We start from the raw sequence: 27,665 nt of genomic DNA on the forward strand, positions 1-27,665 counted from the left end.
CGAAGGGCATATAAAAGGAATTGTTTTTGGACGGACTCTATGCGTTCCTCGTGTACGGCAATGTACGGATTCCATACTAGGTTACAGCATTCCAGAATAGGTCTTACCAGTGGCGTCCCGTAACCTCACTTTTTACCTGAGCACCAACTTTCAAAACCAGATTTAATGCCATATTCGTACTCGAACCGGTTGAAAAATACACTTAATCTTCTGGTTTCCTCGATATCTATCCATTGCAAGCAATATTTTGATAATTGTTTATCTTTTGAGAGTTGGTGCACAGTTAGATTGAGGTTAACGAAACGCCACTGGGTCTTACGTATGTAATTTATAATAATTTAATAATGTATGGGTATAGAAAACTAAAGCTGAACAGCTTAATGAAGCCCAGCATACTATTTGCTTTCGTTATGATTGTATTATAATGTTCTACAAAAGTGAGTCTAGGGTTACACCTGAGTCCCTTACAATTTTACATTTTTCTACTTTTTGGTTGCCTAAAAATATTCTGTGTTTCTATTGTTCTGCTAAATACAATTGCGTTGCATTTTTTTAATGAGTTGGTGTAGACTTTACCTACACTAAGTGTTAAATAAGTTGAATTCATTCTGGAATTCTTCTGTGCCGCTAGAATTATTCTGTAATAAAACTTTTGAAAATGTACAAATGATAATTTTATCACTGTTTTCATGAAATACGCGTTTTTCCCAAACCCAGTCATCATAATCGAGTACCACTTGGTTGCACATCGTTCTGAAAAGATATAAAACAGCACTGCTGTCGCGCTTCTGCTCATTACCGCTTCGGACGGCGTGGCGCTTGGTCCTGCAGTAAGCAGGAGCAAGTTAGTGGTTAAAGGTGACTTGGGTGCCGTTCAACTAAGGGGCTTATGCAACGTTTAATTTGAGAAAAGTCACAGTATTCTATTTTGCAATCGTTCTACGAACACGCTGTAAAGTACATAAAGATGATGCATGGTAATTTTATGATAGGGTTGTCCTCCAAATTGGAGAACAAAGAGGTGCTTAAACCCCGTATGATCGTTATACCCCTTCCTCCCCTACTTCGTTGACATATGAACCAACATTTTATTCAATATTTAAAGTAACGTCTACTGACAAGTAAAACAACTGCCTGTTGCATTATCATAAAATGCAATCTTCATTTTCTTCTCTGCTTCAGAAACCTAACTTAAAACTAATGATGGAACTACTGAAAAAACTTAATGTATTTTTTGGCAATTGTTTTATCCCAAAACATGCATGGCGTTTTTGTGTACTATACTGAGGTTCAAATCAACAAAAAATGTGTGACGAAATAGTGTCAGTTCCTATTGTAGTCGATGTCGATGTCAAATTTAGTGTACATTTATCACAGCAAAATAACTTATCATATATTGGGGAAATATTGTCAATTCTGAACCATAACATTAAATTTAAATAAATTATCTCATGCGTAAGATGAACGGTGGTCTGATTATGCTAACATGAATTGTCACGAGTTTTGAACCATAACCGAAACATTGAAATACTTTAAAAATTTAAGATAAAGTATAATGATCAAAAATGCATGACATACATCAATTTTGCGTAGTTCTACGTCATACTGCGGTCGTGTCTAGGACACAACACTTTTTTTCAAAGTATGTAGGACATGTCGTTTCCGTACAACATAAAAATAATTGGGCCTAAATCTGAACCCGGGGGCACCCCAGAGGTGACCGAAACGTACATACATACGTCGTGACCATGTTACAGTCGCTATAAATCAATGGAGACGCATGGTAGTCTAGTCTCATAGGAGTATTGAGCGAAAACCCAAAACTTGATAATTACAAAAAAAGTATAACTCGAAAACGATAATGTTGTATAAAAAAGCTGAAAATTTAGGAAAAATATAATCAAAATCTCATAGGTATAGAGGTAGAGAGGAGTAGGGGCCTTACTTATACCCCGCCCTCCTCACTCATGCAAATGGAAGTAGAGCTTCAAACTGAAATAACTTCGGTGTTTCTGATCTTGTTGAGTTGGTATGCTCAGATGTATTCAAAAACATTTGTTCTATTTAAAAGGCGTAGTTGGTTATGGGGGGCTTACTGCATCCCTTCCGCCACCTCACTTATATCAATGAAAGTAAAGATAAAGACTGAAATAACTTTGGAGGTTCCCATCTCTCGAGTTGTTCTGGTGGGTTATTCAAAAACATTTGTTCAATCTCACAAGAGCAGTTTGAAAGTGAGTATCCCCACCCCCTTTCCTTCTCTTTTGATGTAATACACAATGCACAGTGGTCCAGAATGCAGAATTAGGTGGATGGATATGTTTTGAGCCTGAAATTGAAACTTTAGACAAAAAGTCTCTTCTACAAAGTTGTTCCTTATAGTTAGGCCCTCATTTTTATGACAATGAATTCTGGGTGGTTTTTATTATCATTGAAATCAAAAATCTAACTTTTTTGTTTGAAGAAATTAAGCTAATTTCAAGCAACTTTTTTGTATCTCTGTTGACCGATTTAGAGCTATTTTCTTGAATTGAGCTAGAGTGTCTCTAAAAAACAATAATGTGACCACTTTATCAGTCAATCGAGATTATCCGGACAACCAGGATATGGCCACTTTGCCCCAAAATATTAAATCCTTATTAAATCCACTTTGATCTTGTTGTTTTAAACAACGAAGAAAAAATCGCAAGTTTCTAGGAAAATTTTTATAATGTGGCCACTTCATCGGTCTCCCCTAGCTCAGTCGGTAAAGGCGCAGCTACATAGCAAGACCATGCTGGAGGTGGTTGGGTTCGATTCCCGATCCAGTCTAGGAATTTTTCGGGTTGGAAAATGTCTCGACTTCCCTGGGCATAGAAGTATGATTGGACTTGCCACACAATTATACCAATGCAAAAATGGTACAGGCATCGAAAAGCTCTCAATCAATAGCTGTGGAAGTGCATCTAGAACACTAAGTTGAGAGCACGCAATAAGCTAATATGCGATGTGCAATAAGCTTGAAATGCGAAGAAGAAGAAGAAGAAGAAGAAGACTTCATCGATCAATCCAGATTTTCCGGTGAACCAGGATTTGGCCACTATGTTCCAAAATATAGTTTCCATGAAGTAATGAAATTGGGTTGTTAGCGAAGGAGCAAAATCTATTCAAATCTCTTATTTAGCATCGAACAAGTTGTACAATATCGTAGGTGGTACGAATTCAAAACTATTAAGAGTAAGACGGATATCTATAACTGGACAGATAGTAAGTAGGAAATAATTACTATCTCCCAGATAAAGACATATCCCGCTCCAACAGTTAAGGATTGTCCTGGCCACGTCCTTACAACTGGTAGGGATAGGACAGATATGTTAGTCCAACATTTACTTAAGAGATATTCAGAGAACTCTACGACCCCTCATAAATGTCTCGGGAATTTAGGAATTATGTTAGTAGGGAAGGTAAGCCATAGGATACACCCAGTCAGTGAAAAAAATCTATTCAAATCTCTAATAAGGACAAGTTCCCAAAGGGTTGGTAGCCATCAGAATGAAGTAATGAAATTGGGTTGTTTTGCGGAATGTTTAAATAAAACTGGAAAAAGGTTATCTTTCATTTAATTCTTGTACTGAAACTGTTTTATAGTTTCATATTAAACACGCTTTCATCTCGTTATTCTAATCAATATATAAAAAAAAAAATCGCAAGGTTCTAGGACAATTTTTATAATATGGCCACTTTATCGGTCATTCTGGATCCTCCTTTGGGCCAGTAGAGGTTCCCTGAGGGTGTTCACCATATATACTTAGTACTATCAGCTTCCAGTAATATACGTAAAGTAAGTGACATTTCCTTCTTTACCGGGAGCTTGGATTGATCCAGATCCTCTATCTCGGCAGACAAAAGCCTCCGGCCAATGAGACCACCCCCAATTAAGAATATGTATAACATGTTGACTGAAACCGTTTGGCAGCCGAGATATTCGATTTTGGTCACGGTTTTGTCAATTTTTGCCCACTGTGCAATGTGCAATGTCAGCTATATTCACACAAATGTCATTGGATTGTAATGCTCTGCGGAGTTTCTGAATGTTCTCTTAAAATGGAGATCAAGATATGGGAAAAAATGAAAGTGGGGACCAACTGGAACAACGGTTGCTAGGCAGTCGAATCGGTCCATAATTTCGAACACAAACTTTTCAAATGTGTATTAGGTGTCATCAGTAAAGTTCTTGATCCCATCTTTAATGTATCCAACTACGAATGGTGCAAATTGATCATGAATCAATTCAAATGTTATATAAAGGTCGGAAATAATGCAAGAATTTTAAATTAAAAAAAAAATCCTTGACCCAAGCATGGGAAAACAATTGAAATTAAGTGTCCACCCAGAAATAACCGCCATATCTATTGTTTTTAAGTTTTCAGTTGCCGAAGACAGATATATTTTTTGAAGGAATGGACCATAAATTTCAAATATCTGATAACCATCAGTAGAATATGAAGTTGTGAAAGAATTGTGAAAATATAGACCTAGCCTAGACCTAGATATCTGATTGGTATTAAGTTATGAAATAGTGATGTAAAAAGATAAGCCTTATCCACCTGAATAATCTTGCCGAAGGTACCAATCGTCCATGAAGCATGGGTAAAGCTTAAAGTGGGTCAAGTTTGTATGGCTGTTTACAAATCCCTGTAAGTTCGCTATCAGCTGTAGATAGAAGCATAGTTATGTTTCTCATTCAGCACGGATTTGTAAACAAACGATCAACCGTCACCAACTTGCTGTCATATATACAGGGTGATTCAGAATAACTGTCACCGGTTTCACAAATATGGAATTCTCAATGGGTAAAATGGGTATATGTTCAAGTATTTTTGTTTTAAAGTGTGCCTCAAAGAAAGTTAAGCTGAGAGCTGAAAAAACGCTATTATGCTAAAAAAATAAGCTTGAAATATCATGTAGAATTAATACAAATGGTATATTTAAGCAATGAAAACAGTTTTTTTTTTATTAGTCGCGGATTTGTTTTGAAAAATCGTGGATTTCGCGGATCAAATTTTGAAAATCTTGTAACAGCCCTGCAGTTATAGCACTAGTGGTCTTCTAATTGGTCATATGGCCTAAAACATCAACATTTTAATTAATATCAAAATTTATTTCACAATATGTTAGTCTCAATGCTGTTGTGCATGCCTACGTTGATAAATTTGCAAAAAAAAACGTAATTTGAACTTGATTTAGGTCGTATGGCCAATTAGCGGAACTCTAGTGCCATAACTGCCACACTTCGCCTATATCTGGAATATACTGATATCAAAAAAACATGCAAGCGTTCAATCGTTATGACCATTTTTAAAAAGTGACAGTTATTCCGAATCACCCTGTAAGCACTTTCAACGGCTGTCTTGAGAAACGGCAGCAAGTAGATGCCCTATATGTGGATTTGTTTAAGGCTTTCGATAACGTTCCACATAACTTAGCCGTGAAAAGCTGGATTACCTGGGCTTCCTTATTTGGTTCCTGAGTTGGCGCCAATCACAAGCGCATCCACGTTTAAATATGTGGGTAGGACCTTGCAAAAAGAGTTTGCTATGCCCTTTGCAAACCATGAAAATGACCCTTCTTTCCTAATTGTTGAAATCCAGCGCCACTTTTGAAATAACAGGGGAAAATTTGTCTGGAATTCTCAATTTGAGCTAAGCTAAGGATATATTTTTTACATCAGAGTCATTTTCGAAAAATTCAACAAGCTCATGAGTGAGAATTGTTCAATACATGAAGGGTTCTAAAATATTTTCCAAGTATCAAAATCTTTGATTTTTTTTTAAAGTCCGAAAACTTCAGTATTTTACGAGGTTCAGCATCGTGAAAGTTGTTTGTCTATCTCAGAATCACGAAAGAATCCGATTTGTTACTTATTGATTGAATTTTCATTTACATTTAAATTTAACATACAACCGAGCGACCCTTTCGGTAGATTAAATGGGTCATTACTAAGACAGCAGAATTTTTACTGGATCATGAATTTGGTTCTGCCTTTGATGTCTTCAAAATATGACTATGCCTTAAATCACTTGAAAATTCGTTTGAAAAGGGCGAAAATTTCTTAAAATTTGCGATAAGTGAATTTTAACCTACGAGTATCTCGAAAATAATAACTTTGGGCAATTTAAGCAGTATGAGCTTTTTTGTTGTAAATTTAATGTGTTTTAATATTAACACTATTTTAAAGATATTCAATAACTGTAGGTGGTATTTTGGAAAACACCTATTTTTTCAATAATTCTTAATTTTTTTGTTTATGATTTGCCCAGCAAATGCACAGTGTCAGTAGGTATTACTTTATGCAAACTACAAAATAAATATAAAAAACATAATTTAAAAAACATAATTTAAAAAACATATGCAATTTGATAATTTTGTTTTTTTTTTGTAAAAAAAAATATCATTTTTTACAGTGTATATTTTTTCTTGAAAGGCACAATACTTGTCCGCAACTTCTTCCAAGACACCATCTCAATCAAACAAATCGTTCGCAAGATATATGTTTTTCTATAGATGCGTATCATTTTTGCATAAGCCCTTTTCAAGTGTTAGTCGTGTACAAAACTAGGGAACCAACTATGTAAAATGGCATGTTGGACAATAACAAACAACTGTGCAAAGTTTCAACATAATCGTAGGTCGATCCGAAACGATTTGCGAATCTGTGTGGAACTGCTGCCCTGTTTCATCTTCCATGTTTAGGATGGATTATACTTCTAGTAGGAATCCAAGTAGCAATTTGGGTTTTATGAGGGTTCTGAAGACCATGATTTAGACTTGTAGAATACTTTAAAACCACGATAAAACTTGAAATGTTACATGGGAAGTTCTTGTAATTTATTATCAGTAGTTCTCAGAGTTCCTCGTCGGAAGTTATTTGCATTTCTCGTCGGAAGTTCTCTGGATTTCTCGTCCGAAATCCTGTGAATTTCTCCTCGGAAATTTTGTAAAGTTCTCATCAGACGTTCTCTGAATTTTTCGTCGGATGTTCTCAAAACTTCTCCTCGGATGTTCGCTGAATTTCTCCTCAGCAGCTTTGAAGTTCTCCTCGGAAAATCTTTGAGCTTCTCCCCGGAAGTTCCCTGATCTTCTCTTCGGAAGTTCTCTGAACCTCTCCTTGACAGTTATCTGAACTTCTCCTCGGAAGTCCTCTCGTCAGAAGTTCTCTAAACTTCTCGTCAGATGCTCTCTGAGCTTCTCGTCAGAATTTGAGAGAACTTAACTGAAGTTCTGTGAACTACTCGGAACTTCTCTTTGGAAAATCTCTGAATTTCTCGTTGGAGGTTCTCTGAGCTTCTCGTCGGAAGATTTCTGAACCTCTCGTCGGAAATTCTCTTGACTTCTTGTAGGAAATTCTCTGAACTTTTCTCAGAACTTCAGGGAACTTCCATGAAGTTCTGTGAATTTGAGGAAAGATCTGTGAACCTTATTAATTTTTTAAGTGCTTTGAACTTCTGGGTCGTCGGAACTTCTCTGATTTGGTCGGAAACTATACGTTCTGTGAACTTTTCGTTGGATATTCTGTGAACTTCTCTTTAAGTTCAGAGAATTTCGGCTGAACATCAGAGAACTTCTTTTCAAGATCATTAATGAGTAGCATAAGAAATCTTTAAAGCTCATTCGGAGTAGTTCTGCGATCTTCAATGTAGTATTGTAAACTCTTAACAAGTTCAGCGCACTTCAGAGTTGTTTTCTGAAGTACAACAGATACAGAGAAATTTTTCGAACGTCAAACATTTCTGTGAACTTATCCGAGTTTTGCGAACTTCAAGTTTAATCTAGTGGTCTTTTAAGATCGTGTCTATGGTTGAGTTGGATAGCGAGTCACCTCACATCGCACTCCACGCAGAATAGGCCGGACATTCGCAGAACTTCTCTGAAAACAGTTTTGAGATTTTTAGTGTTGAGCTCATCTGAGTTGCGTCGTTTGCGTCAGTTCGTTTGCGTCAATGAATAGCTTGGAGATGATGGGAGTAGTTGAGTGATATCGAACTTGTTAATGGTTGGCTTAAGGGTGAGTGTTTTGGACTGGAACTGTTCACAGCCCGAAAATTTTCCTACTGGTCTACTGGGTGTTGAGTGTTGTCCGTTGTCTAGTGTTAATTATTCCCTCTGTGCAATTTCTGGTTGAAGACGGTGTCAAATGTATTTTTTACATTTCAACGAGACCCAGCAATTTTCCAACCAGTCAAAAATACTCACCTTTAAGTCCACGAAAAACACTAACAACAAGTCCGATTATGCTGACGATAAGATGCGTGATCCTTGATCAAGCCGTAGTACAGCATCTTTGATATAATCTTCTTGCACGACGTTACAATATCTAGCTACATAATAAATTTCTTGTCGGTTACTTCACCCAGCAACCTCAAACACATCGGTATGAACAAAGTAAATCACGCCGGTCGGACCGACACTAATCACTCCAGAGTTTTATGTTTCCTGGATAGCATTGGGTACGTTTTTCTTCTAATTGAACTGGCTGCGTTGATCAAGATAGAAGTAGGTTTTCGAATACGTCTTCCAGCGTCGACGGCAGATCCTAAAGCAGCAATGAGCAGAACATTCCAGATCAATAATTGAAATAGGTGGAATTTTTCGAGATTAAAAACACATCCACGCAATCATACACCAAGACTAAATATCAGGATAACATCTAATGATTTCATAATTCCAAAAAACATTTTTTTTTATTGCAAGTGAGTGGAAGCAACCCTGACACTAGCATCTGAAAGAGGAAACTTCCTTTATCGAATAGCATTGTTAGTTTGCGTAAGTGTGTTTTGATTCTCGAGAAAGTTTCGTTTCGTACCGTTGTACTCATTTAATCTAGTACGTCGATTGTGGTACTAGATCGAAGGGATACAACGGTACTACAACCATGTCTGTCTAAGGTATAAAACCATTGTTTACATGTGGTTGTTCCGCCTATTTCAATTGTTGGTCTAGTACCTTTCTTCCGCCTGCATAATTTAATACACTCACCCGTTGACATTCTTTACTATGCGAGAGAGTATGGCTGCGTCTTTTCTAAGTTTTATCCTCTCTTGGTTGCTTACCGAATGGGGTATTCGATATGAAAATCTGGATTATATCGCGTATTATCCTTGATGGAGCTTACCGTCATTATAGTTCTTGTCAAAACTTTTCTCTGAAATACCTTAGAATTCATTCTGAAGATTAGCATTAGCATCGATCAAATTGCACTATATCGTAGGTGGTACGAATTCAAAACTAATAAGAGCAAGACGGATATCTATTACTGGACAGATAGTAAATAGGAAATAATTACTATCTCCCAGATAAAAGCATATCCCGCTCCAACAGTTAAGGATTGTCCTGGCCACGTCCTTGCAACTGGTAGGGATATGAAAGGTATGTTAGTCCAACATTTACTTAAGAGAGATACAGAGAACTCTAAGACCCCTCATAAATGTCTCGGGAATTTAGGAATTATGTTAGTAGGGAAGGTAAGTCATAGGATACACCCAGTCATTGTTGCTGGCAAATGTAGATTTTTTATAACTGGTGAAATTGCTGTCCGAAGCGTCTGCTGGAAGATAAGGTTGCTGAAATAAAATGAAGATAGGGGAAATGGCTCTAATGTTGGTCTATGGATCTAAGATTAGGCCCATCGCTAAAAATCTGCTATTTATCAATTTTATCTAGACAGTACTAATGGATATATTTGGTCGCTATTGAAAATTTAGTCGATTGCCGAATTTATGCATGGGCCCAAATTAGGAACCTTTAGACCGATATTACATCCATTTTCTCTACGATGGCGATTTATTGTGCTGTGGAAGAGCTTGGGGTTAAATCCATGATTTTCTGCTCAGTATGCAAAAACGATCCCTCCGGGGTCATCGGGCATCTCACATTCCACAGCGCTTCGCGTCGACGATTAAGATACGCGATAATTTATGTATCCTCTACGGTCGATGGCTAATTCAAAATATAGGAATAGTACTGCCAACGACGAAAATAACAGCGAATTTCGACCCTACCCTTTGTCTAGGATAAAAACACCTTTGCACCTCCCGTGGATCCTCATGTGCATCTAGTTCCTATTAATATTGTTCTTTGTTTTCTTTCTCAGTTGGTTTCAGTCCTCCGTGGTGGACGCTCTGGTTGGCGAAGTATTTCCTCTAACGCCGTTCTTCGGTTATCGCTAAGAGGAAGAGGAGACAACTGGCTTCTTTTTGTCTGTGACGAGTTCTTCTTCTCGTCGGTCGTTTCCGTGCAAACACTATTTCATTATGGGCAACGCAGTCGACTGTCAAAATACAAGCAAATAGATTCCCTGTTGTAAAAATTCTCGCCTTTCTATACGTTCGCCCGACCAATCAGGCGCTGGTTCGCGTTTGACAGAAAATTGGCTGAAAAAAGTCCCCATTATGTCTCCACTTCCTCTTAGGGTTATCGTGGCAGAGTTCGCACCGCACCTCCTCTCTTTGCTATTGTCGGATTGACAACATTGCCCAGGCTACGCCACCCAGCTGTGTCATTGTTTCAGTTGGTAGTCTTTTGTTATCATATGACTCGTGGAGCCGTGAAGTAGGGACTTGTAAGGACCAGGGCTAGGTATTCCGCTCCTTCCAGGTTGTCAACTCACCATTTTGTAGCCCACCTTAGAACTCATTCGGAAGATTTCCACAAAATGCGGGGCCTCCCTCGGCTCAGTCGGTAAAAGCGCAGCTATAAAGAAAAACCATGCTGGTTTATTTGTGTCTTTGTACAGTAAATCAACAATTGAAAATTTTGAGGCAGAACATCAAATTGAATACTCGATTTGATATCAACGGGGAAAATGTACATCAAATTGTTTTTTCATTTTGCTCTCACTGACAGCAGAATTAGTTTTCAATTGTACGGCTCGAATAAAGAATAAAAAAGTTTTCAATTTGATATTACATGAAGATTTTATTCTCTCAATGTTGATATTTTAACGGTTAACACGACCAATATCGAGTAATGCTTATTGGTAACATCACAACATCAAATTAAGTTTTCAATTCGATCTCAGACTTTGCTCGGGTATCGATCCCTCTACATCTCCTTAGGCATTCAGAAAATCATGTCCACTTTATATTAGAATAAAAAAAAAACGCAGGAAATTTGAACAACCCCAGCACTGAGAAATAGGACCCAGCTGGCATAAAAGCAGTTGCAGTGATGTTTATGATATGGTAACTGAAAAAACCGAGCAAACGTGACAACCTCGAATCAATACAGCCTCGAAGCAATAATCACCTAGAATGTTGACTTTTTCCTCGCCGAAGAAATAAAATCCCATGGCCAAAATCTGCTGGAAAGCACCACCACGTCCAGCCCGAACCGAACGTGCCAAAGCTAGACATGGTGGCATCGGAAATGGAACCTCATTTCCGCCTTTGTCACTTCTGTGCGACCGTTTCGGTCTGCTACGAACCCTTTCCCTCGTGCTCTTTCTTTCTTTTTCTCTCTCGTTGTGGTACATTGGTTGATCGCCTTTCGATTACCTAATAATTGTCATGTTTTTTTTCGCCATTCACTGTCCACCTTGTCCGCTCACCTGAAGGATAGGTTGAACTCATAGTGGGACTGCACAAAGCGCAACTCTTCACGTTTCCACTGATAAGGGGTGAACATTGGCTCACGCTACCATTCGGGAGAGGGTCGAATCGACATACGTTGGGTTTTGATTTGAACGGTTAGTGAGTGATTGACTCGTCGATTCTACTAAATAATTGTTATTTTGGTCAAGGCTGCCGCAAAACTGTGGGCGAAAATAATCGCGTGAAGTCGAGCAGTCGACAGTATTTTTACCACCCAGCAAATTGCACAATCAAAAAAGTTCTCCCTCTCTGCATGGGGGAACTTGGCAGGGGGCTAGAGCATGACGTGCCCGAGTTTTTCATTCATTTTCTCACTTCACCATCAACCCCCGAACTTTCCATTCAGAACGAAAGTGCTAGCGGGGTAAAGGACGACTTCGAAGCTGGTCGGCAATTTGATTTCGCGTATCAAACCTCCTATGGAAGGCAGCTATATATGTGTTTTTCGCCAAGTGCGATTTGGGTCTCTTCTGTCGACATTATGGTACACAGTCTGATCCGATATGGTTTGTACCTGGGTTTTGGAAGGCTTATAGGAACGTATACAATACACCCATATAGAGCACAAAGTTGCAGGCGAATAATTTTAAGCGACTTTATGGTTGACGACACTTTGTCAGTTCTTACTTTTTCGGGGTGTAGGACTTACAGCAAGTAAAAGGAAAGACACTCTTAGGGAACACTAATTGAAAGAGATCCAAGTGCCATGCCTGCCAGTTTGCCGAAGAGTTTCTGTGCTTTTTCCTTACTGGTGTTACATTTCGTGTATTTTTATTGGAGGATACGTTTATGAGCTGTTGGAATATGAAGCAGGACACAATAATGTGGCGTGACTGAAATTTTAACGAATGGTTCAAATTTACATGTAATGTTGCGAGCGGCTTAGGGCAGGGGTACGTAAAGTGCAAGGTCTTCTATTCAGAGCGTTACAATTATTTTTAATGAGCAAGTCGGACGTAAATCAATCAATGCGTCATAATCCACGTAGTCGGGGCTGAGAATGTATTTTGTTTCAATTTAAATCAAGATAACATTCATTTTACTTATAGGTAGCCATGGCTTGTGAATAAAATGTTGAATTTCATCCAAGTTGAAACCTATATTTATTCTTTTATATATTTGTAGGGAAACCGCCGTCATTACGACCTAACGTGTTAAGTTTTGTTTTAATGAAATGTGTACTACGTTACGTAAACTAACTCGGTTCGTGGCAACTTGTCTCTCATTTATCGAGCGTCATACCACGTACCGGCCAGATTCGCTTCACGATTTAGTCTGCGCATCGAATGGTTTGTCGGAAATTTCCTCGTAGTTAGCGATCCAAATGAACTGGCTGGATTTATTGAAGATCATCTTTAACCTCCTAACACAATGTTGGACAGGAGACCAGAAAGACCATCGCATGTATCAAACGAGTCCGACATTGCTACCGATATCTTTACACAGTATTATACTTCATCCATCGTAGCCTTGATAGGATAGTTCCATGTTCCTTTCGTCCGCCGTACCGATGCTCGCTTTGCTTGATTCTCCGCCTCTGCGCCATTCTGGTGTTCATCGTAGTGCTGCTTCAACCTTTCGATCCGACCTGACCTCCATCCTAAACCTGACACATTCCGACTCGTAGCACAAAGCGTTGAAGTTCCAGGCTTCGTTTCTGTTTGTATCTTTCCAAATTTTGACAAGCCCCTAGCTGATCATGTCACTTTTCGTTTATTCGATTCCTCTTGCGCTGTTGATGGCTGATTTCAAACTACTTCAGATGTCCTCACGAGGGACTTCGGTCAGATCTTCCTCATCTGGCAACGCTGCCTCGTTCTGAAAGTAGTAAGTTGCAACTGCGAACAACTTGAGTCTTTCCAGATTGCAGAGAAAACGTGGTCGATTTGTGATTCCAAGGCCAAATGGGTTATTTTGTTGTGTTGTTGAAATTTTAATAATTTTTCCCTTTTCATTAGTGACGTTTTTTCTCTCCCACGGAATTCTGTAAATTGCAAAATACTTTTATCTAGTGACCAGATAGATTGGTCAGAATGTTTAATTTAAAACATCTGTTGGACGATCCATGAAGATATCGGATTCTCCTGGAACTATAGTAGTTTATTCCAGGTAGTTTATTCCGACCTCTTCTACAAGTTTCTTCTGACATCGCCAGGAAGATTCTGAGGGTTTTGTTCAATTTTCACTAGAAATTTCTTAGAAGACCTTTTGATTCCCTTGGAGAGTTTTTCCGACTTAACCCGGCAGATTCTTCCGTGTTCTGTCGGTTGTTTCTTTTACTTCTCATGAATTTTCTCCAAGCTTCTTCCAATTTCTCCCCTAAGTTTTTTTTCCGGAATTACTCAGAATGCATTTTGGTTTCAACATGGACTGTATGAAGAGAGAGAGAGAAGGATTAGTAATTTCCATTTAATTCCACAACCTTATTTGCTTATCCTTGACAGATAAGTGTATTTCGTCTACAATGTGCAGACTACTTCAGTGTCTTGTACTAATACTTGACTACAAGACACTGAAGAAGTCTGCACATTGTAGACGAAATACGCGTATCTGTCAAGGATAAGCAAATCTCTCTTTATACCGGTATTCCACTAAGACGCCCACATTCATCAGGATGGACTGTATGTCTTCTGATGTCTTTTCAGGTTTCTCCTATGAGATTCTTTTGTCTGAAATGCCGACTTTCTCCAGAAATTTCCTCCGCACTAACCCAGAATATATCTTCCAGCTTCCATCTTATTCAGGAAGCTTTTCCAACTTCCTCGACAGGTTTCTATCAAGTTCTCCTAGAAGTTTTTTGTTCTACTGAGAATGAAAGTTTTTCCATACTTCCGTCGTTTTTTTTCAACTAATACTGGAAGTTTCTTCCGAGGTGCTTCTGGTTTCTCCTGGAATTGTCTTCCAACTTCCCAACAACCGACTTTTACCGGCAGTTTATTCGGATGCTTTTTTCCCAACTTCTCCTTTAACTGTTCTTCGAATTCTTCCCGGAGTCTTTGTGAGTTTCCCCTGGAAATGTCTTTCGACTTTTCTCAGAAGTTTCTTTAAATTTCCCCCGGAAGTTTCTTCTAAACTTCTGTCCTCCGCTGGAATTCCTTTCTGTCTTTCTCCGAAAGTGTTTCAGACTTCCCGGATGATTTTTTTCAACTTTTACCGGAACTTTATTCCAACCCCTCTCAGATTGTTTTCAACTTTTTTCTTGCAATTGTTCTGAAAGTTTCCTCCTGTTTCTCCATTCAACTTTCTGCAGAAGCTTCTTCCAATATCACCAGGAAGCTTCTTTCGACTAACCCCATAAACATGAAGTATAAAAAAAGAAACAGCTGTCTCCCTTATTGAGTTCCAAATGACAAATCGATGCGACTTCTAAAATTGAAATTCGGGCATTTTGAATTTCGCAAAAAACTTTAAAATGCCGCATTCGATATTTTTCAACAAATCATAACTTGAAAACGTCACTTCCAATGGAAATGACGTTTCATACAAAGTTGTTAGAAAAAAATAATTCCTTTCCGTGAAAAGTATACACGATAAAACGATTCAAGTAATTTAGGGTAAAAATCAAAAAAGTGTTGTAAACTTAAACAACATTAAAATACCCCCTTCACTTTTTTGAATGTTTTTCATTAAAAGCTTATGTTAAATGCTATCTTCTTAACAAAAATTAAGTTGAACACTTAAAATTTAACAAAAATCCTTAAACAACAGCTTTTGGCCAAATTTTTAAACTTTTCGTTATTTTTTTTTTAATTTTGCACAGAAAACTATTTCAAAAATTTAAGAAGGTCGAGCCTGCAATTATTTTTTTTCTATTTGGTCTGGAAATGCTCTATTGTGGTGAAACCACTGTTAATTCCTTTCCGCAATCGAGAGCCAATCAACGGCTTCACTTCCCATCCGAATTACAACGTCCTCATCTGGGATTGAACCTAGACACACTGGGTTGAGAAATCAATCACGCTTACCACTCAACAACCGGCGCCGTCAATGTGACGTTCCTTCTGGCTCAAACCTCTAAACAACTGCTCATGTTGCATAGAAGGAGGAATCTACTACAATCGATTACTTTTTCAAAGGCACGAATCTGCTTTTGTAAACAAAAATTCAAACAGCATTTTTTTTGAAACTCTTAATACACCCACGCAAACTTTTGGTCATATTTTCAAACTTCTTGTTAGAAAGCTTTTTTTATGTAAAAAAAAAAAAAATTAGAATGTCTCATATATTGTTATGACGTTGGATTACGTCTTTCGGCAACGTATTGGGGGAAAAATTTCAAAAAATCAAAATTGAACGCGTTACAAAAAGTCGTCAGGTTTTGACTACTTATAACTCTATCAATAGCGGATGGATTTTAATTCTAAACCAATCGATTGGAAATTTTTCTAAGAATCTTTTAAATGAACACTTTACCAATTTTCAATAGATCACTTACACAAATGTCCAACTGTTTCAATGGTGATCAAAATTATCACCGATTGCCTGCAAACAGCGCTTTCCCTAACACAGATTTCAATCTCGAATTGCATCCGGTCTCGCTGAACGGTGCTTTTCAATCACCGTGTGTGGTGGTGTCTGGTCGGTCGTCATCAGCAGCAGCAGCAGTGGCGTTGAACATTGTTCTCCAGTACACAATGAAAGGCTGCCTGCAAGCAGCGAGCTGCAGCCCACATGAGGCCCACTGACCGAACAAGAAGGAAGAAGCCGCACCGCTACTGATCGGATTCAGTTGCTCGTCGTGAGCCGCTGTGGGCCATCTATGCCAAGCGCGTCACCCTCGTTCCAAACAACATACAGCTCGCCAGCCTCATCCGTGTTGAGAACACTCTAATAGCTCAGCATTACATTACATTACACGATAAAACGGTTCAAGAGTTAATTTTCATTGAACGTTCGCTCGCCTTCCTGCAAGCCACATCACCCCCAAAGGATTTTAATAATGTACCCAGCAATCAAACGTTTGTGGTCAAATCCGTAGCAGTATTGAAGTGATACCTTCAAATTCTCGCAATGACCGAATACCACATGACCTTGTCAATTAACCAGAAACACTTCGAATTAAGGTAAGCCTTTCTCCAGCATTCCACAAAAAAGAAAAAAATCTTGAATCAATATGATTTATTGCAAATATCTCGCGAATGGAAAGTTTTAGCAAGAAATTCCTCCAATGAATTTTCGCTTTTTTATTATCTATTGAATAAACTAAAAATTTAGTGCGTTTTGTGCACGAAAATGTGTAATTTTGCCATCAGAAAATGGGGCGTTTCCGTAATGGGAAAAAGTGGTTTCCCTAACACAATCGCCGAATATTGATGGCTTAATTTTTCCAAAAATGTGAATGATTGCCATTCACATGCATAGATTTATTATTTGTATTATAATGCCTTTAATACATTTGAGGTCATTCGTGATGAGATGTGAACTTGTGACATTTAGCGTGAGAGTTTCTTTTAGGATTCCCCTCAAGAACTGAATGATTCTCTCCCGTAATTCCTTTAAAGTTTTTTTTTCCTAATTCTGTGCAGAACAGTTTAGGAATTCCCTCCAAAATACTCTGGAGATTCACTTTGTATTCTTTATAATTCTCGCGAGAATTTGTTCAAATTTCTCTTCATAGTTTTTCCTAACATTTCATTTGTAGTATTCCTCAGAAATCTCTTGGTATGCCCGTTAGAATTTATAAAGTATTCTTCTAAAATTTCCTTGGATTTAACCTCAGAATTGCATAGGATTTCCTCAGAATTCCCTTGAAATTATTCTAAAAATAGCGTTGATAGAATATCTTTGGACCTCCCTTAGCTCAGTCGGTAAAGGCGCAGCTACAAAGCAAGACCATGCTGGAGGTGGCTGGGTTCGATTCCCGGTCCGGTCTAGGAATTTTTCGGGTTGGAAAATTTCTCGACTTCCCTGGGCATAGAAGTATGATTGGACTTGCCACACAATTGTACCAATGCAAAAATGGTACAGGCATCGAAAGCTCTCAATTAATAACTGAGGAAGTGCATCTAGAACACTAAGTTGAGAGCACGCAATAAGCTAATATGCGATATGCAATAAGCTTGAAATGCGAAGAAGAAAAAGAAGAATATATTTAAAATCTCCTGGAACGCGACTTCGATTTTTATGGAAATAATGTTCAACATTTCCTCCATGGAACCCGCCGAATTTCTTTGAAACTATCTTCAAACTAGCTTTAAATTCTTCAATATATTTTTTAGTTATTCTCAGTTCTTTTGGAACTATTATCGATATTCATTTAGATCTCTCCTCGAAATTCTTCAAAAGTTTGTTGAAATTCCTTCAGAGTGGCTTTTGAATTCCCTGGAATTTTACTTTATTTTTTTCTGAAAATTTCTTGAAATACCTTTCAAAATTACCTGTTACCTCTAGTCAAATTCGTTTGGAACTGTCTTCAGATTTTCTAAACAGAGTGAATAGTAAAGGACTACAATTCTCCAAAAATCTTATTAAAATTCTCCAGATAATTCTTCAATATGCCCGAACTCTAAAATTTCATCTTAGTTCAAGATTTTCGTTTTTTGTTGAATTTGAGATCTTGATAATAACGCCATGTATAAAATGCATGTTTTTTAAGTCTGAAATCTCTAAAAGTTCACAAGAACGTAAAAAAACCTTACCAATCAGGCTAGAGCCTTCTTGTCCTCTGCTGTCCCAAGAAGTCGTCTCCACTCTACTCGATCCATGGCCACACTTCGCCAGCCTTCGCGTAGTTTGCGAAGGTTCTGCAGGTCGCCTTCTACTTGGTCGATCCACCATTTTTACTGGGTCGTCGTGCGGCATTCTTACGACGTGCCCAGCCCACCGTAGTCGCCCAATTTTTGCAATGTGGACGATGAATGGTTCTCCCAGCAGCTGGTGCAACTCGTGGTTCATTCGCCTCCTCCACGTTCCGTCATCCATGTGCACTCCACCGTAGATGATACGTAACACCTTCCGTTCGAAAACACCATGCGCATAGTCCAGGTCTCGTGGCCGTAGAGGACCACCGGTCTAATCAGCGTCTTGTAGATAGTAAACTTCGTGCAACGGCGAATTTTATTCGACCGGAGCGTCCTCCGGAGTCCAAAGTAGGCCCGATTCCCTGCCATAATGCGTCTTTGAATTTCTCTGCTGGTATCATTTTCGGCGGTCACCAGTGAGCCCAAATACACGAACTCCTCGACCACCTCGATTTCGAACCTCTTCCTTTAATGTATTTTGTCTTTGATGCGTTGATGGCAAGTCCAATCCGCCTAGCTTCAGTCTGATGTACGTTTCCGCCATCGTCTCAAAGTTCCGTGCCATGATGTCGATGTCATCGGCGAAGCCAAGAAGATCGATGGACTTCCTGAAGATCGTGTCACTCGTGTCTATCCCAGCTCTTCTGATCACACCTTCTAACGCGATGTTGAATAGCAGACACGAAAGTCCATCACCTTGTCGTAACCCCCTTCGAGATTCAAAGGGATTCGAGAGTGTCCCCGATACTCGAACAACGCACAACACTCGATCCATCGTTGCCTTGACCAATCGCGTCAGTTTATCCAGTGTGTGGGCATTTGGGCAATTCTATTTGAACGCTGCTCCTTTTCCAACTGTTATTTCTTGACATACAACGAACCGAATCAACTGAAATTTTGCGTATTTGATTTCAAAATATTGATCTTTCAATCGCTTTTAATTTGACTAAAACCTGTTCACGATAAAGACAAGCTATAGCAGTTTGATTTTTATCCATATAAAAAAAAAAACTATGGTGAACGAAATCCAAGATCTTCCATTAGTCGAAATAGTCACTATGATATTGGTATTTTTGGATCGGGTATAACTAAACTATTGGCAGGCAAATGGAAAACCAAAGCGGCCAAATAAAAAAAAATAGTCCATTTTCTTAGATGGTGAAAAAAAAACCTGCTAGGGGAAATGGATGTAATGTCGGCCTAAATGCCACTAATTTGGGCACATACATAAATTAAAAAATCGACTAAATTTTCAATAGTGACCAAAAATATCCATAGTACCGTCCCAATGACGCGTTCATCTTTATAAAATTGATAAATAGCTGATTTTTAGCGATGGGCCCAATCTTAGATCCATAGGCCAACATTAAAGCCATTTCCCCTATAACTTGTATTTGCCGTGAACAGTTTTTGGTCAAATAAGAAGCGTTTAAATATCAATATTTTGACTAAAAATGTGCAATATTTCAGTTGATTCGCTGATTACAGTTTGAAAAAGAGCAGTCAAATAAGAAGCATTTTACTAGATGATGTTGATGGTAGTGGTCTACCACTCATTGTAACTTTGAAACTAGAGGGGCTCTTCTAACTTGATCAAGCTTATTTACCTAGGGGATGAGTACTTAAGGGGGTTAGATTTTGATAAGTTCTTTAGTGGGAATGACACTGATGAAGACTGCACATTGTAGTCGAAATACGTATCTGTCATGGATACCAAAATTAATTAAGTGGAATTAAATGGAAGATAACCTTTTTTGCTGTTTTATTTAGCATTCCGCTAACAACCCAATTTCATTACTACATTGATCAAGCTTAATAACCTCTGATTGTCATCAGTAAATCGTTGTATGAAGGTTCAAAAACGGATGAATGGATTGATAGGCAATTCGCCTATTCATTTCCAGTTCAGAATCTCCTTCCAACAACTAGATCAGCCAATTGGTCAGTAAACAAGCCATCCAACAGGAAGATACCCCAATCAATGGGGAAGAAAGCCCGCCCTTTATCCACGGAATGTTAGCAACATGGAATAGACATTTTCACTCTCCCCATCCATATCGCTTCAATCGGGTGCCCTGATGCTCCTTCCCAATCCCAGCATTGGTTTGTATATAGGGGAAATGGATGTAATGTCGGCCTTGCCCCGTAACGTGGGTAGATCACCTTTTCGTGGTACGTTACGGGATGTAAGATCTACCACCGATTCCTAGTCCTAACTACTTCAAACTAGGGGAACAGGATTTTTCAGTAATCCAAGGAACACATCTTAGTCCTTGGTACTTTTTATGCCTTGTTGATAGTGACAAGACTCGGCTTTGTCTACCGAGGATGATCTTGAAACAAGGCAAAAAAATGAGTTAGTTGTCTTCATCTATGTGATTCCTAATCTTCTATCCGTTGTTCCCTAGTTCCTGACTACTTCATACTAGGGGAACAGGATTTTTCAGTAATCCAAGGAACACATCTTAGTCCTTGTTACTTTTTATGCCTTGTTGATAGTGACAAGACTCGGCTTTGTCTACCGAGGATGATCTTGAAACAAGGCAAAAAAATGAGTTAGTTGTCTTCATCTATGTGATTCCTAATCTTCTCTTCGTTGTTCCCTAGTTTGAAGTGGTTAAGACTAGGGTTCTGATGCATGGTCATTATCGGTGTCATACCTTAATTTTGTTGCTAAGGAATTCAACTTTGACTGACAAAGGGGCGCGCCTTTGGAGGGTGTTTCAACACTCCGAAGGGTATAAATAGCGGGACCTTTCAATTAGAGTCGGATCCTTGCGATAAATGCAAGAGTGGCAACTGTAAAAAAATCGAATAATACTTCATCATTTCTCAATAGTGATGGAGTAATACGACATGCACTAAACTAAGGACACGGGATATACTACAATAGATCAATTTACTGGTCGCAGTAGTGTTAGGTCCCGAACAGAGGAAAAAAAAATGTCGGCCTAAATGCCCCTAATTTCGGCCCATTCAGCAATCGACTAAATTTTCAATAGCGACCAAAAACATCCATTAGTACCGTCCCAATGACGCGTTCATCAAGATAAAATTGATAAATAGTAGATTTTTATCGATGGGCGCAATCTTAGATCTATAGGCCAACATTAGAGCCAGATTCCCCTATATGAGCAATAATAAAAATTAAACATTTAAAACGATCTCACCTGCTGTTTCTTCACCCTTATGTCAAATTTTCGTGCATATTTGTGAACTCGTTGTCGTTCTCTGTATCACTGCTAGTCGCTACTAGTCTCCCATGTTATTTCTGATGTGTTCTACGACATATCGACGTCCATTATCTTTGTATGTTGAGCTTGAGTTCCTAGTTGCGTCTTACAAAACCGTAACACCAGTGCGGAAAATAGACAGTGTCTCCGAGTATTTTTTTAACGAGCATCACTCCATTGTCGTATCGCATGTGCTCCATTTTGCAGCTCATTTTTCACTTTGTTGACTCCATGGTACCGGAAAAGGTATAGAAATATACATTATTTGTAATGCTGTGATATAACCATAACGGAATGGCCGTTCAAAATGGTTCAACGGATGTGAAATGAGGGAACATTAAATATGTTGACTAACAATTAGTATCAATGTTCCGTCATATCGTATCTTCAAGTGATCTTTGCAAGCGCCACATTTCTTTCAGGCTGTTTGGAACTACATGTGGTGAAATATGAAACGGACTGAATTGCACATAACAATGTCCAGTGTCATCACTTACTCACACATGAAATCTGCCTCGACCAACCTGGCAGAACGCGCCCTAATCCTCACTGAACCAAGGGGCAGGGAATAAGAAGCGTTTTACTAGAATTTCTCAAACCTCATGTACACTCATATGCCCAAAACTATACCGACAAACCTTGAATAGTTGATGAACCAGCAGAGGCAGACATTTTGATCGACACCCTGAAAAATTACTACTCATTGAACTTTTGTCCGGTACTGTATGTAAATCAAAATGATGTGTCGATAGGATGACACTTATTTCCCCGAATAAAGATTCAGGCCACATCTGCCCGTCATGTTTGCCATCATAATTGACTATGTAATAGTTTTAAGTGCGTAATAATATGTTGTACCGATGGCATCTCTCGCCAATAGAAAAGCCTTGCAAACGATGCGTAAAGTCTGTGAAGCAAACCTAACATAATAGGTTGCACCAATAATGTTTAACCAGTGTATTACACCAAATCAAACAACACATGCTTCCTCTGTAATATTTCCCCATCAGAAGAACCATTCTACGTACATATATGCTAGTTAGCGGTCACTTCTCTGCTGCGTCTCTCAATTCAGCCGTCTCCCATATCAAAAACCGGCACGATTTAACCGTCATTATTTTTTAACATGTCTTTACACTTCGCCTCCCCGAGCTGGTGGCTTCTGGCTTCTGACTGCTTACAAACTGTTCACTACTGGAAAAACGGCTCGAAATCGTAAATTATGAAATAATCGCTGATCAAAAGTTATTCATCTAGTGAAGTGTTAGTGGCTTGTGCTGTAGAGCTGGCCTGATAAAGACAAGGCACACACCACTAAAGCCAGGGCCACCGCCCCAGTCAGTGGGGCAGCAACAAAAAAAAAATCGCAAAAGCACAACAACATTTCAGCAATTGATCCAAGTACCGTAACAAGCGCAGAAATTTTCGAACGTTGCCCAACTTTTGTCTGCCGTCGGTCGGTGGAGGTCTCTCTTCTTTGTACCGCTCATATACAGTTTTATAACGTATTTCTTTTTTCAATGCTTGCTCACTTCCAGAAAACCGCCAAAAATGTTCGCATTCGATCACTGCTTCTATTCGACGGATCCGAGTGCGGAACACTTCGCCTCCCAGGAGCTCGTCTTCGCCAACATGGGCCGCGACATCCTGGACAATGCCTTCCAGGGGTACAATGCGTGCATCTTCGCGTACGGGCAGACCGGATCCGGCAAATCCTACACCATGATGGGCAATCAGGACAACAAGGGTATCATCCCGCGGCTGTGCGACGAATTGTTTGGGTACATTGCGGCCAAGCAAACCGAAGAACTGAACTACAAGGTCGAGGTGTCCTACATGGAAATCTACAACGAGAAAGTGCACGACCTGCTGGATCCGAAGACGAGCAAACAGTCGCTCAAGGTGCGGGAACACAACGTCATGGGACCGTACGTGGACGGGTTGTCCCAGCTGGCGGTCACAGCGTTCATGGTAGGTTATTCTACTTTATTTTCCGATCTATGCCATGTTTGCTCTTTTTGTGCTGCTCACTCAGTACACCGGGTGGATGGGGGTTTACCGGAATAGAGTTGCATGTGTATGAATGAATCGATAAATGGGTATACGATGCATGTAGGTACATATATGTGCGGGTGTCATACATTATGTTGTCGTTTCAACACTTCGGGACCGGAATCAGATGGGACTTTCCGTCGAGTCGATTCAGGGCGACTATGGTATAGGATGAAATTTCTAATTTTCGACTATACCATTCATTCGCTGGATTTTGTTGTTGTTTTAAGAAATAAGAAGAAAGATGTGTAAAAATTAGTTGAAGCATTTTAAACTTAATTAGCAACATTCAGGAGCTCTAGAAAAACGCGGATTACATATTCCAGTTTCAAGAGTGTAATATGAGAAAGAACTCCCAGAGCGGAACCGTTAGTTCTCCGTTAGTTAATAGGGATGTCTGTAATATTTGTTCAAGATGCTATCTGGAGATGCCGCACAGCACTTCAATTGTTTTAAAAGCATTTTGCAAATTCTATGAAAGTGTTCCGACATGGGTCTGGGAGTTCTTTGATGACCTAAAAGTAATTTTAAACAGCCCTGAAGATTCTCTGATTTAACATGGGAAATCTTATGACTTCATAGTCCTTTAGACTTGCCTTAACTCTGGAAGATATTAGCGGATGTCCCGAACTCGAAGAGAGAAGAAACTTTTGAGAGTCATTTAGAAATCTACTGAAAAACCTAGTGGTGATGTTCTTGAAAAGATATAGTCTTTAATTTCTTTGGATTTACCATGGTAGGCAAAATTTGCCTGTTTTTTATCCTCTCCTTTAGGGGTTTGATCAAAATACGATGTTAGTAAATATTTTGCATAATTTCACGATCAACTTTTGAAAAGGGATTGACTTTTTGCTGTTTTAAATTTAAAGATAATATTTTGAAATCGGTTACAACTTCAAGTTTGAATTCAACGGCTAAAATCTTGAAGATAATTCGAACTTGGTTTTATACACCGTAAATAAAAGTAAAATCATACATCAAATCAGGTTACCAATTTTTTTTTTGAATATGTTTATTTGTTTAGTGTTCTCTAAATTAAATAAAAAACATAATATGGCGTAGTATAATGATTACGATTACATAGGATTTTCAACGAGTTTCTCGATCATTCTTCTGTTACATTATAATCATGAATAAAATTTTCTTCAATTTCATCGACAGCTTTCATAAGTTCCTCCAACGGATTGTAGTTATTAGTATCAGTTATTGAACAGCTTACAGAATTTTCAAATATCATAAAACTTTTCACGATGTCGGGATAATCCAGAAACACGTCTTTTCGCCATACAAATGGAACTGACCACTGGGTCTGATTCATTCATGGCACGAATGAACACATCATGTAAGTTGTCTATCGTTGATGGTTTCCTTGCATAATGGGTTCGATATTTTTTAGCTGATTATGTTGACTTTCTGCTGCCACTTCCGTTAATGAACCAAGAGGTGCTGGTGAACTTTATATATCATCTCCTTATCTATCGTATAAAATGACCACTTGACCACTTTAAGTCTGTTATTTGAAACTTAGCATCTTCAACTATGTAAAATCGTTAACTTCACGCAGAAATAATACAAACATAGGGGAAATGGATGTAATGTCGGTCTAAATGACCCCAATTTAGGCCCATACATAAATTCAGCAGTCGGGAAATTCACAATAAAAAAGCTCTTGGAAGCGCATCAATATGAATAGTGTCTTCTTAGATATGCACCTCATAGGTATTAACTTGGTGCTAAAATGATAACATCCCAAGTAACCAAAAGTTCTGATAAAAGGCTATTTGTGGCTTAAGCATCTTGGTTGCAGGTGGTCTATAGAATTCTAAGCAGCCTCATTTTTAAGTCGTTATAAGAACTTGAAAGTTCCGGTATTATAATTGAAGAGCATTCTAAGCAGCTTCGGGCGGAACTTGAACGGAACTTTTAGAAAATAAATTAAAAAAGGTTTTTGTCCTCTACACTAATTCTATATTTTGTTCGCACTTTTATGAAAGTTATTTCTAAAGGCAGGTATTAATGTGTATTGATTTATCAGCATTAGTAGTAGAAGTGGAGCTGTTTGAAGATTTAAACCCAGTCCTCCTGCGTGAGAGCCCTAGCACGAACCGCTGCGTCCTCTGAGATATAATAAAGTGAGCTGTTGTCCCGCCTACTGTTGGAGTTTTCAGTGCCAGCTGACTAACTTGAATACGAAACACAACACCTTGATGAATTTTAAATTGATGTTTGCCCGCATGGTATTCCAACACATTTGTGGCGCAGTGGTTAGCGTTCCTAGATCGCATGTCGAATACACAGGTTCGAATCCAGGAAATTATTTTTTAATTATTTTTTATGTTTGGATAGAATGTTGATGCACTGCATTAATATAGGAATTATGATTTATTCGGGCCACTGATCATTTAATATTTACGTACATTATTTTGTTACTAATAAAGATTTGTGCGGAGTGCGGAATAAAGTTCTGTCGGAACTTTATTTGAACTTTATGTAACTTGAAAGTTCTGTAGGAACTTTATTTGAACTTTATGGAACTTGAAAGTTCTGTCGGAGCTTTATTTGAACTTTATGGAACTTGAAAGTTCTGTCGGGACTTTATTCGAACTTTATGGAACTTGAAAGTTCTGTCGGGACTTTATTCGAACTTTATGGAACTTGAAAGCTCTGTCGGAACTTTATTTGAACTTTACGGAACTTTGAAGTGATTTTAATCGTTGAATGCGGAACTTTTGGTTACTTGGGATACTACCTATAGCTAAGCAATTCATAGTACCAAATGGCGTGGTTTTCAAACACCTACATCCATATTTAAGCCAAGTCTCGGAATCAACATTAGAATATAATTCGCTGTGAATCTGTGAAAGTGTCCTGCTTAAGTTCAGTAATTCAGAAGATGAACTAGTAGTTAAAATGAATACTTTTTATCATAAGTGCATAAACGTGTTTAGTAAAAGTTGTGAAGTCTCACGGAAAATAATATCAAGAAACTGATTGCGCTGAGTTTTGCGGAAGAGAACCAACTTAACAGTAGCTTCAAAATCTGTGATTCTTGTTGTATACAGCTTTCTAAACGTACCGAACTTCCAAGTCAAGAATCCTTAGCATCTGTATCATCAATAACATCGGCAAAAACAATTGACTCTAATGTTGGCGAATATTCGCAAAGCGTTAATGCTGAACTTTTAAACAAATCTAAAGGGGAAATCTAGACTTACATTTGAAAAGGACGTAACTCCAAAATGAAAATGGAAAGACGTGAAATAGGAATAATTTTTAAGTCATCAAAATTGGGAAGCGATTTTCTCGATATGGGTCTTTTGGTGTTACGCCCTTTTCAAATGTTAGTATAGAAATGTCGGCTTCGGCAAAACCTTAACCTATTATCGTCAGAGGGGCAAACAAAGTCCTAGAACACTCAAATTTGGCCAATAGATGCTCTGAAAAACAATGTATCCACATGCCAAAATTAAGCTCTCAAGGAGGTTTTTACCCCTGACGATAATAGGTTAAGGTATTGCCGAAGCCAACATTTCCTCTATCTAGTATTTTGGCATCACCAATTGATCTGAAGGAAATGAGTTCTGTAAATTATGCTGTGCAGAAATATCTTTAAATTAATCAAAGAATTAGAAAGCACATCTTTGCACTTCATGCAAAAGCTAACTTAGATGATAACAAAACTGACGATTTTAATGAAATTATTGAACAGCTTACAGAGAACTTTTCGAAAGAAGACACAACGAAAACTGAGAAATTTCAGATACCTAGGTCAAGGACAGTTCAGAAAATTATGGACACATTCAATGCAACCAGTTATATGGCTACTCAATCAAAACAACTGTTAAACGATAAAGGTGTACACTCCACTATTACTTTGAGGATAGGCAGTGGATTGAGCGTCAGTCAGTTAAAAAAAGGTTACACTCTACGGGAGTCCTACAACCATGCTTGGCATACACAGTTTTGGTCATGAGTTGCTCATTTGCCAATAACTTTGCACACAGTTGACGAAA

At 38.5% G+C, this 27,665-nt stretch overlaps 1 protein-coding gene across 6 annotated transcripts in view; it reads left to right on the forward strand.

The window, feature by feature from the left end:
- Khc-73 (Kinesin heavy chain 73) overlaps positions 1–27,665 on the forward strand; it is a 116,354-nt gene that overhangs the window by 42,760 nt on the left and 45,929 nt on the right. For all 6 annotated transcript variants that reach the window (XM_065236863.1, XM_065236868.1, XM_065236864.1 and 3 more), the window contains one exon: positions 23,139–23,571. In XM_065236863.1, coding sequence (XP_065092935.1) covers positions 23,139–23,571 — 433 coding nt within the window. The remainder of the gene's footprint in view (positions 1–23,138; positions 23,572–27,665) is intronic.

The sequence above is a fragment of the Ochlerotatus camptorhynchus genome, unplaced genomic scaffold (assembly GCF_037179485.1).
Source record: "Ochlerotatus camptorhynchus isolate MF236.1 unplaced genomic scaffold, CSIRO-AGI_Acam_v1.1 ptg000577l, whole genome shotgun sequence".
In the NCBI taxonomy this organism is placed as follows: Eukaryota; Metazoa; Arthropoda; class Insecta; order Diptera; family Culicidae; genus Ochlerotatus; species Ochlerotatus camptorhynchus.